General features: G+C 40.0%; 1 protein-coding gene across 1 annotated transcript in view; it reads right to left on the bottom strand.

Moving 5' to 3' along the window:
* Positions 1 to 13,933, bottom strand: part of PARN (poly(A)-specific ribonuclease) — a 1,015,251-nt gene that overhangs the window by 709,954 nt on the left and 291,364 nt on the right. The window contains exons 10-11 of the mRNA XM_044088915.1: positions 4,668 to 4,703; positions 4,284 to 4,340 (exon numbers count right to left, since the gene is read on the bottom strand). Coding sequence (XP_043944850.1) covers positions 4,284 to 4,340; positions 4,668 to 4,703 — 93 coding nt within the window. The remainder of the gene's footprint in view (positions 1 to 4,283; positions 4,341 to 4,667; positions 4,704 to 13,933) is intronic.

Here is a 13,933-nt window from a genome sequence, read left to right on the forward strand (position 1 = left end):
GTGCCTCTGTCAAGTACAGCCACTGGAGTGATTCCCGGGGTGAATTTTCTATTTCCCATCCACGCATCAAGATTTCTCTTGAAGAGGGCAAGTGAGGTGCTCGGTTTGACATGTATGGGAAGTCTATTCCATAGCATGGGCAGTCTCTAGATTATGAACCTGTCCCTCCAGCATGTTTTGTTGATTGTGGTAATGAGGTAGAGGTCTCTCGAGCATGTGCTGCAGAGGGATTGGGGTTTCTTTAGATGTAGCATTTCTAACAGAGCTGGTTCAGACGTGGCTTTGTAAGTCAAGCAGAGATCTCCTTTAAGTAGGCCATAAGAGACAAAGAATAGTTGGAGTTTTTTTTGAGTCTGTACATATATAGGACAAGTGTTTAAGGCCTAGGATCCTCTGTGAGGTACTTTTATGGCCTCTCCACTTGTTGCAGGTGTCTAGTGAGGTACATGCCAAATGGGGCATTGTACTTGATGATTGGCCTAATATAGGAAGAATAGAGGGAGACAATGACCTCTTTCTTCCTGGATGCAAAACCCTTAGTAATGAGATGTGCCACATGGAAGGACTTTCTGACCACAGTGGCAATGTGGTGGTGAAAAGAGAGGTTGCTGTCAACCTGTGTTCCCAGATCTCTTATAACGCCTTCTGTGTTCAGTGGACTACCACTGATGTGGTAATTCATGGGAACCAAGTTTTTCCCAAAGGGGATGACGACACATTTTTTGGCATCAAGCTTGAGACCATGGTTCTGACACCAGTCGTTGGTCTCACTGAGGCCTTTCTGTAGGATGTCAACATCACTTGGGGAATTAACAGCTCCCAACTTGCAATAATCTGTAAGCTGTGTCAGCCAGAGTCACTTCGTGTTGGCCTGGACTTCAGAGAAGTATATACCAAACAGGAGAGGACCCAGGACCGAACCCTGGGGACTCCACTCATGACTGGTCGGCAGTCTGACATAGGAGTCAGCTACTTTCACACTGTAGATTCAGTCAGTTTGCAGCCCACCTAGTGATATAGGGGTTGATACCTAGCTTAGTGAGTTTTTTATGATTTCTGAGTGGGGAATGGTATCAAAGACCTTGGCCAAATCAAGGTAGGCTGTATGAACCACCTTGCCTTCATCCGCAGCTCTGGTGATGACTCAAAGAAGTTGACCAGGCTAAGCAGGCATGATCTACCCTTCACAAAACCAAACTGTGTGGGATACAGAGTTTGGAGATTCCCTATATACTTGTTTATTAGGTTCATAGGTTGGTACTGGGCTATCTGCCCGAAGGCATATATTAGCCCATCCACATTGTGCGGTATTCACCACCCCTTTAGTAGTTCCCTAGACCCTTGTACTAGCAGCTAGTACCCTTGGCCCCTATCTAGTAGTGCTGTTGGTGTGATCCCCGGTGTGAACTTTCTGTTACCCATCCACACATCAAGGTTCCTCTTGAAGAGTGATAGTGAGGGGCTTTGTCTTATGTAGATCGGGAAGTCTCTGCAAAGGGAATCGATCCCTCCAGCATGTTCTATTCATTGTTGTGTTGAGGTTTATATCCCTACAGCATGTAGCTCGAGTAGATTTGGTTTTGCTAAGATGGAGCATGTTCAACAATTCTGGGTTGGACATGGCTCTGTATGTTAGACATATCACCTCTGAGAAAGCAGTATGCAACAGAGAACAGACTTAGCTTTTTCAATTGTGCTGCATAGGGCAACCGTTTGAGGCCAGTAATCCTCTTGGTTAGGTACCTCTGTGGTCTCTCCAGCTGCTGGAGATGTCTAGCCAGGTACATTCCAATTGGATCATTGTACTCAATAATGGGTTTGATGAGGGAAGAGTAGAGGGGCACCATTACATCCTTAGATCTTGATGCAAACCCTTTTGTGATCAGATGGGTTACATAGAAGGATTTTCTAACCACTTTGGCAACATGGTTATCAAAGGAAAGCTGACTATCTACTTGGGTCCCTAGATAACTTATTTCTTCTTCAGATTTCAGGGGATTACCTCCTATGTTGTAGTTTGCTGGTACTCTGTTTTGTCCAAAGGGGATTACTACGCATTTTTTTGCATTTAGCTTGAGACCATGGCTTTGACACCATGCATCAGTCTCATTTAGGACCCTCTGGAGGATCTCCATGTCGGCCGGAGACTATTATAGCACACAGTTTGCAGTCATCCGCAAACTTAGTCAGCTGCAGCCGTTCCGTGCTTGCCTGTACTTCTGAGAAGTATATGCCAAACAGGAGGGGCCCCAGGACAGAGCCCTGAGGCACACCACTCATTACTGGTCTAAATTTGGACATAGATCCCACTACTCTTACTTTATGGGATCTGTCGGAGAGCCAGTTTGTGATACATCTTGTGACGTAAGGGTTTATGTCCAGGCTGGTGAGCTTATCAATAATACCTGAATGGGGAATGGTGGCAAATGCTTTAGCAAGGTCAAGATAAGCCATGTGTACCTCCTTTCCCTATCTACAGCCTGAGTAACTGTCTCAAAGAAATCCACCAGGTTCAGGAGACTTGATTTGACCTTGATGAAGCCGAACTGTGTGGGGTCCAGCGACTGGAGGTTCCTAATCTCTCCATTTATGAGTTCCACAATGATTCCATCCATAGCCTTACAGTTCAGACTGATGATGATGATGCATTCCATATCTTGGCATATCAGACTCGTCAGGTTAATGGGGTGATAGTTCCCAGGGTCTATAATCATTCCTCCTTTGTGTAGAAGGATGACTGTAGCAGTGCGCCATTCGGTAGGGACAAAGCCTGAGGTGAGGCTGTGATTGAACAGGGCACACAGGTGAGGTGCCAGTTCACTCTGTAGTTCATGTAGAACAAATCCAGGGATACTGTCACATCCCATAGAAGCTGTATTCTTGGCCTTGGACAGTGCTGTTTTAACCTGTGCAGCAGTAATACTGGGTGCCTAGTAAGCTACTGGTATTGTGATTGGTCCTTTTTTGGCGGGGGGGGGGGGTAAAATTAGCACTAAATCTGTTGGCCAGTACATTGGCAATATCTGTTGGCTCGGTATAGGAGGTACCATTGTGCAGTAGCTCAAAGCAAATCTGGGTATTGCTGTGGAGATTCTTTACATAACTATAGAAGGCTTTGTGGTTGTCTTTACTATCTGCTGCAATCCTGTTTTCATAGCTAACTTTAGAGGATTTGATGAGGGATCCCAACTTTTTGTTGAGGCTGATAAGGGAGTTTTTCCAATCTTGGGACTTCACCTTATTCTGCATCAGTTTCCTCCTTCTGTTGTAGAGTTTGTTTATGGCAGGGGACCACCAGACTGGCTTCCCGTTTTTGGAGGAAAGCGTCTTGGTTCTATTGGGTATGGTGAGATCCATGCATTTGTGTACATGTTCGTACAGTACATTGGTGTATGATTCGGTGGTCATGCAACTATTCTCCATTTGCATGGGTGCCGTGAAGTTAGCCACCTCTGTTTTGGAGCCCAAAGTTAGCTTTGCAGAAGTTTTTCATGGTGGTTACCTTTGCAGGGGTGGGGGATGTGTATTTCTAAGGTGATAAAGTTTGTGGTCAGATCTAACCAGAGAGGAGTTGACATTTGATTCAAAGTTCAACATAATGAGCTACCACCATCGCAACAGTCACTGTGATGTACACAGCTGTCAATCAGTTATAGCTGCCCAATGTCTGCATGACTTTGAGATGGTGTGTCTCAATATTAAATATCAGCACGTAGAGAATGACAAAGTTCTATGAAGAAAAAGAAGAGAGGAATAGAGCTAATCACTATGCAGTAGAAATTAATTTTAGTATGATTGAAGGGAAAATGATACTCAGAAGAGACAAGAACTGAACAAAATGATATAGCTTAAGAAACAATGTCTCATGTTACCTACATCAGCACCTAAACAATGGATACAAAACCAGCCTTGGAACTTCACAGTCGATATGTCACTACATGAAAGAAAGCCATGATGAAAAATGGGAGGGTAGAGGATAAGCAAACTCAGGAGTAAATTTAGTGTTAGAGAGACTTTCACAAGGGAGATATCACGTTAAATATAAACTGATATAGTCTGCAGTTTAAACATCTGGACAGTGACTCCTGTAAGATCTACAAGATCTGAAATTACTTATTTTTTGCACAAATCAGACAGTGCTATCACAGAAACCAAGCAAGTGTGTAGGGTGGTAAGTGGGTTATGCCCTTCCAGCCACAGGCTTGCTTCCTGCAGTACACCCGGTTGACATTACCCTTAAATGGAAAGTAATGCAGTCAAGTTATTTATTTCTAAAAACTTACAGATTTGGAAATTGCATGAATTATTCTGGAAAAGCCAACAGCATCATTCAGTTCTTCCTGTAAAATATGAAATTATATGAGAACATGCAAACAGTAACAAATCACTGAAAAATAGCAAACAATCAATATAGCCAAGGTTAATGTTAAAAAGGTGTACAACCTACAATTAAATTTCTTTTTCTTTTCCCAAAATTAGGTGCAATCAGGAAAATACCAGTGCTCCACACAAAGAAAACAATAGTCAAAGTAACAAGTGTTCTTGTACAGTTACAGTATTAAGTGGCAAATATTTACCCTTATTCCCCACTTACTTCTTTTGCACCACAAAAGCATATGTGCATGTTCAAGGAGCACCCAGAAAGAAGCACTTACCTAAAAACTTACCCAAAGTGCTGCAGAGACTCTTTCTTGAGATCGCACCTATGGGACCACAAGAACTGACTACTAGACAAAAGGTCTACACATGCCTTGTGTTATAATGCAGTGATTAGCATTACACATCTGATAAAAAATAAGGTAGCCAAACAATCTCTTCAGTGTCCTCTCTAGAAATCATCTACAGATGACTTCTGTTAGGAATCTGAGAAGTAGTAGGTGTTCTAGCTACACAAGGAACGAAAGCATACAAAAAAATCTAGGCTACTAAAATTAGTGAGCATGATGATTCACAGAGTGGGTAACAGTTCAAAGAAGATTCTCTAGCTTTACTACAAATCTAATACTGCCTTCAAAAATCACTTAAGACAAACACAAGAAACATTACAAAGATTAACTTGTCACAGTATACTCTACATATGTTCAAAACAAACTGTGTCTCTTTACCTCAATGATCTTACCTTCTCTTATGGCTCTTCCTAAATATAATTTTATCCATAGCAACAGGTGTATTTCAATTTTGAGTTAGTAGGATAACCTCTTCCCCTCCTGCAACAGCTTCTGGAGATCACTTCTCCTTGCTTCATTTTTATTGCTCAATAACCACAGTTAATGTATCGAGATAAGTTAGAATTCTGCCGTGAGGTAGCTCTCCACATTCTCCAAACCACTTCAGAATGCATTTTTGTGACCACTACACAGACACCACTTTAAATGCAGTCGCCATGGAAACACATCCCATTGAGTATCTTAACCTAGTTTACTACACTAACATTTAATCTACACAAAGCTGCATGCATTTTCTAAACTGTTTATTATTTAGTAATTAGTACCAGAAAATTTGGTGGAAGCTTCATAAAATAAGCCTGTGTCATTGTGTCTGTCATAGTCCCTACAGTTTGCATCTTTACTATTACTCTTGTGTGGTCACTCTTATAATCAGATACTCAGATTTGCAAGACCGACGCATCCAAGCTAGAATCATTCCTGTGTAAAACCTTAACATTTCTATAGTGAAGGACCATGGAAGATACGCAGATAAGCCCTTCCCTTGACCAAGTGCACCATTATAATCGACCTTATTGGTATCTGCTTTTCTGAAGTCGAGGGCTCTGGCTGACGAAAACTGCAGACAACTGCAAATTAGGAGCAGTCACAGAATTCCCCACCAACACTAATGTTCTCCAAGAAAGGGTGACGCACAAAAATAACTGGTGTCAGTGCCATGGACTAAAGCTAAATGCCAAGAAATGCATATTATTATTTGAGAAGTCAGCCATCTCTGCTAACTATTACATTGACAACAAACCTCCAAGAGTCAAACCAGTAATCAGGAACATGGAGAGACATGTAGACAGTAATCTAGCCTTTGACCATCAAATGTCTACGGTACGGAGGAAATCATTCTAAGTTGTGCACTTATAAAAACAAAGGTATGGCTTCTAGGTCCAAGGAAATTACTGTTTCACTGCATTCATCAGACCTACCATTGAGCACAATGCCCCCTTTTGTATGCACCTCACCAGGCACATCCAACAACTGGAATGTCCAAAGAGGTTTCTCACTAAAAAGATACAGGGTATCCTAGGCAGACCCTTTCAAGGCCTTATCATTGTATTCTGTCTCAGCTTTGCGCCATGAAACACAACTCTACGTATATCCTTTGATCATCTACTCATCCATCTACCCATCACTAACTGCACTTGTTCTCTGTCATTTTGCTGTGCTCATACTCTTCTACTGTATATTCTAAAAAACATTTTCTTCATGAAAAAGTACAGCTGATCAAGAACTTACCATAACAGTAGATGTCCAATTGCATCACTGTCACAGTACACTACCTCTGGAAAGTAATCCATCAAGGACACTGTACGTCTTGTCAGCACATGGTAGCTTGGGCATTTTCTTCTCAAGCCACAAATCAAAGATATGCCCAAAGCATGAGACTGCAAATCAGCACATACGGGATGTACAAGTACAAAAATCTTCAGGACCATCCTGGTCAGACCAAATTGGTAAAAGCCATAATAGATGATTTTCTAGTAAACACAGGCTTTCTTGTCTCCATTAACACGTGCTGCACCTCCTCACAGAAAAAGTGCCTAAAAGGTGTTAAGACTATCATCCAGGCAGTCCATTGTAGTTTTTTGGGGTCAGGATGCATCAAAACACCTCTTCCCGTGTTAGTAGGTCTGGTGCATGAGGAAGCTAGCAGTAACTGCCCCTGCCCATTTGCAATATGGAGAACACTACTGCCTCATCTTTGGAGAGTCATTCTGAATTTTCAGAATGATTCTAAATATTAGTGGAAAGGGTGGAAGAGCTTACAGGACAGTACAACTGTGTATGTAAATTCAGCATAACAGTAGATGCTCAAAAGTTTACTGCTGCAATTAGCCTTAGCTGTGTGTGTTATGTCCTGCCACGGATAGAACAGCTGGCCAACTTCCAAAGCTTCAAACACCTTCCACCTGCACAGTTAGGCAGCGCAAGCTGAGCTACCTAAAAATCAGATGTTTGAAGCCCTTTAGTGTGCTTTAATGCAAACAGAGAGGGAGGTGGAGCCCTGAGAGGACATAAACAAAAGTTATGTACTTACCATAATACTACATCCATGTTGTCTTGTTTCTGTATGGTTTAACCTTTGGGTTTTTGGACCCAACCTTAGTGCCTTTCACAGTCATCGGAACCAGGGCTCTGACTCCTCCCCTGCAGAGAATTCCCCTACCCCCCCGCCCCAAAAAAAAAAAAAAAAAAAAAAAAAACATAATTTAGAGTTTGTCTGCACAGAACAAGAACAAATATTTACAAATCATGATACAGACTAAACTATAACAGGGATAAAGGACCATTAATAGAGGCTGCCACAGGACAAGGCCCCTATTGAGGTCCATCGATTCAAGAGATGTGAAAAATGACAATTTAGGAAGGGCACTGAGGGAGGGAGGGATGTTGAACTGGATGAAAACAAGACAACACAGATCTAGCACATAACTGCTGTACCAGATGTTGTCTGTTTTCATCAGATTCAACCTTTGGAACAGATTCCCAAGCTACTAAAACATTTGGGTGGTGTCAAGGAAGGATGTTTCTGAGAATTGTGGAGTCAAGTGATTTACGGGATCTGGACTACACACTCAGCTTGTAGCGAGACACAAAGGTATGAAGAATAAACCAAGTAAGTGCAGCACAAATCTCATCAACAGGAATTTTGCCCATAAAGGTGGTAGAAGTAGCTACTGCCCTGGTAGAATGTCCTTTTGGTTTGTTAAAGATAATCCTAGCTTTTTGTACACAAACATAACACCAAGATCTGTCTAGACAGAGTGATCTTTGAGGCAACTTGGCCAATTTTCACTTTAGAAAGACAACAAAATGCTGATCAGATTTTCTAAAACCCTGAGCTCTGTGCAAGAAGAATCTGATTTACCTATGAACATCTAGTAAATGTAGATTAAACTCTTCTTTGTTAGAAAATTTTGGGAAGAACACTGCCAGACTGATCATCTGCCTGAAATTCATTTCAGATGCCACCTTTGGGAGAAAACTGGGGTTAATTCTCAAAGTCACCCTGTATTTGTGGAAAACCATGCAAGGAGGTTTACAGTACAATGCTTGCAATTCCAAAATCCACCTTATGGAAGTACTGGCCACCAGAAAATTTTCCAAGAAAGATATTTTAAATCTACTCTATCATAGGCTCGAAAGGAGCTTGAACTATGGCTTGAAGCACAACAGTAATCTCTTACAGAGGAAATGGATCTCTAGAAGGGGGTCTCAAAAGAAAGGTTCTCTTTGAAAAAAAAAAAAAAGCTTTTTAAATCGTTAGAGACATTAACAGGAGTTGGATTCTCCCAATGTAGAAACTAGAAATTGGCTGCCAACTGTACCTTGATGGTAGCAAAAATGGATCCTTTTGGAAAAGATCTGATGGGAAGTCTAGAAAAGATGGAAGAGGTGCTGAAAACAGATAGATTCTTTTAGGAAAAGCTCAGAAGGAAAACCTTTGCTACTTGCTTAAGACAAAGTTTCCTAATATTTGGCTTTTATGAAGCTAATAAAATGTGGAACACTGGAGTAGAAAAGCCTGGCATCTTTAGCCACTGTTAGAATTGGAGGAACCATAAAGTTAGCTTCAGGATCTTTAGATCCAGCTGAAGCTGCCTGGATTGATGACAAGAGATGCTGCTGACAGTCCAACATCCAGGGTGGAAGTAATGGATGAGGCCAGAGGAAGTGGAGCCAAACTTGCTGGGGCCAAAAATGGGGCAATGATTACTCTGGCCTTGCACCTACTTGCCTTCTGAATAAACTTAGTTATCAAGGGTATTAAAGGAAAGGCATACAGGAGACCCAGGAGACAACTGTAGACTACAGCCTCTCTCATTGATTGAGCCTGTGGAGGATCAGGGCACAGTAACTACTGCATTTATTGTTTAGGTATGAAGCAAAAAGACTGCAGGAAGGTTAGCCCCAGTGACTGAAGATATGCATAGTCTCCGTCTGAGGGACCACTCGTATGGCAGAAGAATGGAATGGAATTGCTCAGCTTGTTCACTATAACAAAATCCCCAGAATGTGCGTTGCTATGAGAAAATGATGGGAAGGCACTGCCCACTGCAACCATCTCATGGCTTACTGGCAAACTGGACCATTTGGATGGAGATTACACCCTCAGAATGTCAGTCCAGAAAGAACTGCAATACTAGGAGGACTGCCCTCATCTCCAAGAGATTGATGGAACACTGGCCTCCATGTGTGATCAAGTACCTTGAACCATGCTTCAGTTTAGTGTTTGATTAAATAACTGATCAAATATTTGATACACTTGATAGGTTTGAAATACTTCACAAACTTGAAGCTTATTTATGTATTTGTTGTTTATCTAGAAAACAGAAAATATAGGTTGTTTTGTTTTGTCTTGTTTTATATTGTTTAATGAGTGGAAAAGTAAATAACTGCTTGTGGTAACAGGTATTAGCCCTTTAAAATTTAAGCTTTTAGCCAGCCAAGTGGTTAATGAATTTGAATTATAATTGTTTTAATTAGCACATATTTTATATATAAGGTCTTGTTGTGATTAACATACTGTTTTAGTCTGAAGAAGGCTGAGGAATACCTTAGCCGAAAGTGCTTATGTTTAATAAACAGCCCGTGCTTTGCTGAGCCAGTCCGTTTTTCACTTTTTGGAGTTTTCGTGGTTTATCTTTATTAGTGTATTATACAGAGCAACATTCCAAAACAGTTATGCCATCTGAATGAAATGCTGCCTTATAAATTTACATTTTTTTCCACAAAATGCATTGCATTTTCCACACCCAATATCACTTCTGCTCAGTATAACATTACACATACAATATATAATTAAACACATGCGCGCACACACACACACACACACACACACACACACACACACACACACACACACACACACACACACACACACACCAATTATAGCCATTAGTATGACAATGTATACTTCGGATGCCTGCCTGCAATCAAATGAATAAACACATACAGAAATTTATTTCATCTTCCTATTGTCAGACTCACACAGTACAACCTATTGCAACCCACCCCCCATACCCTCCCTACTACCTTGCTCACAAATCTGGTACAAAAAATTTGAGATGGATTTTAAATATTGATCTTGTATACTCAACCATTTTCTACAGAATATGAAGCATGAAAAACACGTTAATGACAACAATCCATAACAGTGACAGAAAACCATGAACCGTACAAGGAACAGAGCAAAAATATGAGGAAACTTGGGGACAGTTGAGAGCTATGCCTTCTGCATAAATGCACACAGACGCATGACATACATGTGACTATCAATTACAGCCGCTTGTATGATCAAATAAGTAATAGCCCAGAAATATAGTTCAGCTCGTTGCTGTCAAAATTATCTAGTGCAACTGCAATCTGTCACCCACCTTCTCAACCTCTTAGCTGAAGAATTAGACACACAGACTAAACCAGGGAACAGATTTTAAATATTGTTCATAGATTTAGAGAACTGCAAGAATAAATCCTTCATTAGCAAGCATATGTCTGAAGAATATGAAGTTAGAAACTCACATGCTTGTTATTATTTTGTGGCTACAGTGCACAATTTGCAAAAAAAAAAAACAATTTTACCAGGAACAGACTTAAATACCTCTCAAACTCTTTGCTCAAAAATTCTGAACAAAGAAAAAACAAACAGTTGGGGAACAAATGCCTAAAGACGGACTCAGAAGCACTGAGGCGGAGGAAAGTATCAAACCATGTACTCTTGACTACAGGAAACAAAGCTCTGAGCCTAAATCTTCTAACTACCAGATGGCTCTACTTTATGAAAGTAGCACATTAAGAGCTCAGAGTCCTAATCTTCTTCACTAACAACCAGGCAGCTCTACCTCACATTATGTTGACACAACAGGTTTTGCATCTATATGCATTTTCTGAACAGATGACTAGTAGTATAAACTGAAAAAGTAATCCTTTTTGATTAGCAAGTTAAAGAAAAGCTTTATGAAGAAAAGAGCAAAAATAAAAGGCAATACACCCAAGGTGTTCTGCTAAAAATGAAGTCAGCTGACAGGCAGAGCTATGTCCTCTGCCAGAGCGCACACAGAAATACATACACATACTCACACGCACTTTCACACATAAATTAGTTACAATGTCCAGAGACAGATCCCACATTTAACTGCAAAGTCTTCAGCATTACTTGGATATCAGCTACGACAGAAAAAGAGGTGATAAACAGTGATGCATAAACCAACCTACAGAGAAGTCACCAGGAACAAATGGAATTCTTGTGGAAGCTGGGAGAGGAAAAAGTGATAAAGATCTGGAACTTTTTTTAATGGTATTTTAGAAAGGGGGAGGGGGGAGTACCAACATCTTGGAAGAAAGCTGAGGTGTCTGTTTTACCCAAAGAGGCTAAGGACCCCTCAGATCAGGCTTCACAAAGACCTAGTTCAATTATAAACCATGATTCTGAAGTGTCTGTCTATGCTAGCTAAGAGAATGGCAACGGCGTTGCCAAAATTGATAAGATATGGATCAATACGGATCAATGTGGTTTTGTGAAAGAAGGCAAACCTATGATAGACACAGAAAAATAGCTATCTAGAGGGAAACAGAATGAAAGAACATGGCACTATCCCTGGTGGATCTTGATGAAGAGAAAGTATTGGTCTGTTGGAATTTCAGGAGTAGGGAAACAGCAGAGTTTGCAGTCTTTGATAGATTGTGGGAAATTAAGATATATGAAAGAGTTGAGGGCAAAAATTAAGGTGAGGTGCTGGGGTTCCTCTCCAACAAACTGTTTGAAAAAAAGGAACCAGGTAGGGGTGCCTCTTTCCCTTTGTTACTAGCTTTAAAGTTAAAGACACTAGAAAGAAGATAAAGGAGTCACAAATTCTGGAATATAAATGGGAGAGTAAGCAATAAAACTTAGTTTTATTTGCAGATATTTTTCATTTGATGAATCCAGAAAAGGACATACCATTATGGAACATTCTGGGACAGTTTCAAGTCTTCATGATACAAATATAAATTAATGAAGATGAAACAAAAGCTATAGCAGTAAACTATGTACCCATACGTGAATCAGTTTAGCAATATCCATATTTACATGTACAGAATAAGTTAGCAGTATCCATATTTATGTGTACAGAATAGGAAGGATTTAGGTGCATGGATTAAAAAGGATTCTGTTATGGCAGCTTAGGATATGTAGGAAGAAACTACACAAAAGATAATATAAAAACTGAGAACCTGGAAGCTTTGATACAGATAGTAAGACACAAGCAGTGAAAATCTTTTTAGTCCCTTTAATTCTATATACCGGTCAGGAAAATTTTTATCAACCAGAAGTTCTGGATTATAACAAAAACTGATTCATATCCCTAACTGATGGGCTGTCTTACAGATGTACTGATAAAGAAACAAGGAAAAACGAATCAGAGAATAAGAAGAATTAGAGCAGTATAAGGAAGCAATTAAAATGATCAGTCAAAAGTAGAGGTAAGAAGAGACTGGTGAAGAAGGTTATTACAAAAAATAAAATGAAGTCCAAAGAATTGCCAAAGCTATAAGAAATAAAGTTCATTATGTACAAAATTAAAGAGAAATAATTAAAGTCAGTAAGCCACAGCAATAACAATCAAAAAAAGAAAAATGTAACAAACTATTTATTTATACTTTGCTGACCACTGTAGAACAGAGCATGTGTGTGTAACTTTAAGAAGCATTTCTATATGTAGGCACATGCATATAAATAGTGAGCACATGCAGGCAGCAGTGCCACTTTGACAGAATAGCCAGAGTGTTAATATGTAGGAGTGTGATAGTCAGTCTTTTTACAAGTTTGTTACTAAATCTCAGTTCTTATGTGTTTGTGTGTAATAAAGCTGCTTGAACTGAGCCCACAACTGTTCGCCTGTTTTACCCTGACCGGATGAGTGACATGGTGTCAGAACTGGGATTGAGTGCACAACTTCAAGCCACAGAGCGCAGAGTTGATGAAGGTATAATGAGTAAGTTGGGTGATACAGTGCCCAAACGATTAAAAAGGGCCAGAAACTAACTTCAGGTAACCAAAACGTGCACAAATGATTCATTTTGCAAAGAAAATGATACAGAACATTCGTAAGGCACAAAATGCATTATTAATCAAATGAGTAGCACAAAATGCATTATTAATTAAACAAAAAGTTTTATCAAATATCGCAGTTTCGAACAATCAGAAGTGCTTATATGGGGCTCAGAATTACCTCTGGTTTGCATAATGAGCATGTTTAACGTAAAACGAGCACAAGAGCATGATAACTTAAATGGAAATAACGAGTACAATAAAAGGGCAAAATAAGCTTAAACAGCAAGGCAACTGCATGTTTTTTTTAGTAAAAGACAGTGTTTTGACAAACTACTATTTCGCATTGACTGAAGCTATTCCAAGCACAACTAGAGTTATTCGAAGCATTTCAGTGTGTGCAATGTTTGCAGAGTGTGTGCTTTTTTAGGGTGCAATTATTTCAAAGAGTTTGCTGTGTGCAAAGCAGTTATTGTGCAAAGTACAGCCATTCTGAAAAGTTTCTTGTGCTGTGTACAGTTCATTCGCAAAGTAAAGTCATTTCAAAGTATTTCTTACACTGATAAGGTGTGACTTTGCAAATTACAGTGATTTTAAAATGTTCTTGTGCTACAGAGACTTATTTGGCACAGTGTGGTTATTTCAAAGAGTCTGTTGTGCTATTGGGCAAAATTACAAGTTCTGG

The sequence above is a fragment of the Protopterus annectens genome, chromosome 12.part0, assembly GCF_019279795.1.
Source record: "Protopterus annectens isolate FY-2018-M chromosome 12.part0, PAN1.0, whole genome shotgun sequence".
NCBI lineage: Eukaryota > Metazoa > Chordata > Ceratodontiformes > Protopteridae > Protopterus > Protopterus annectens.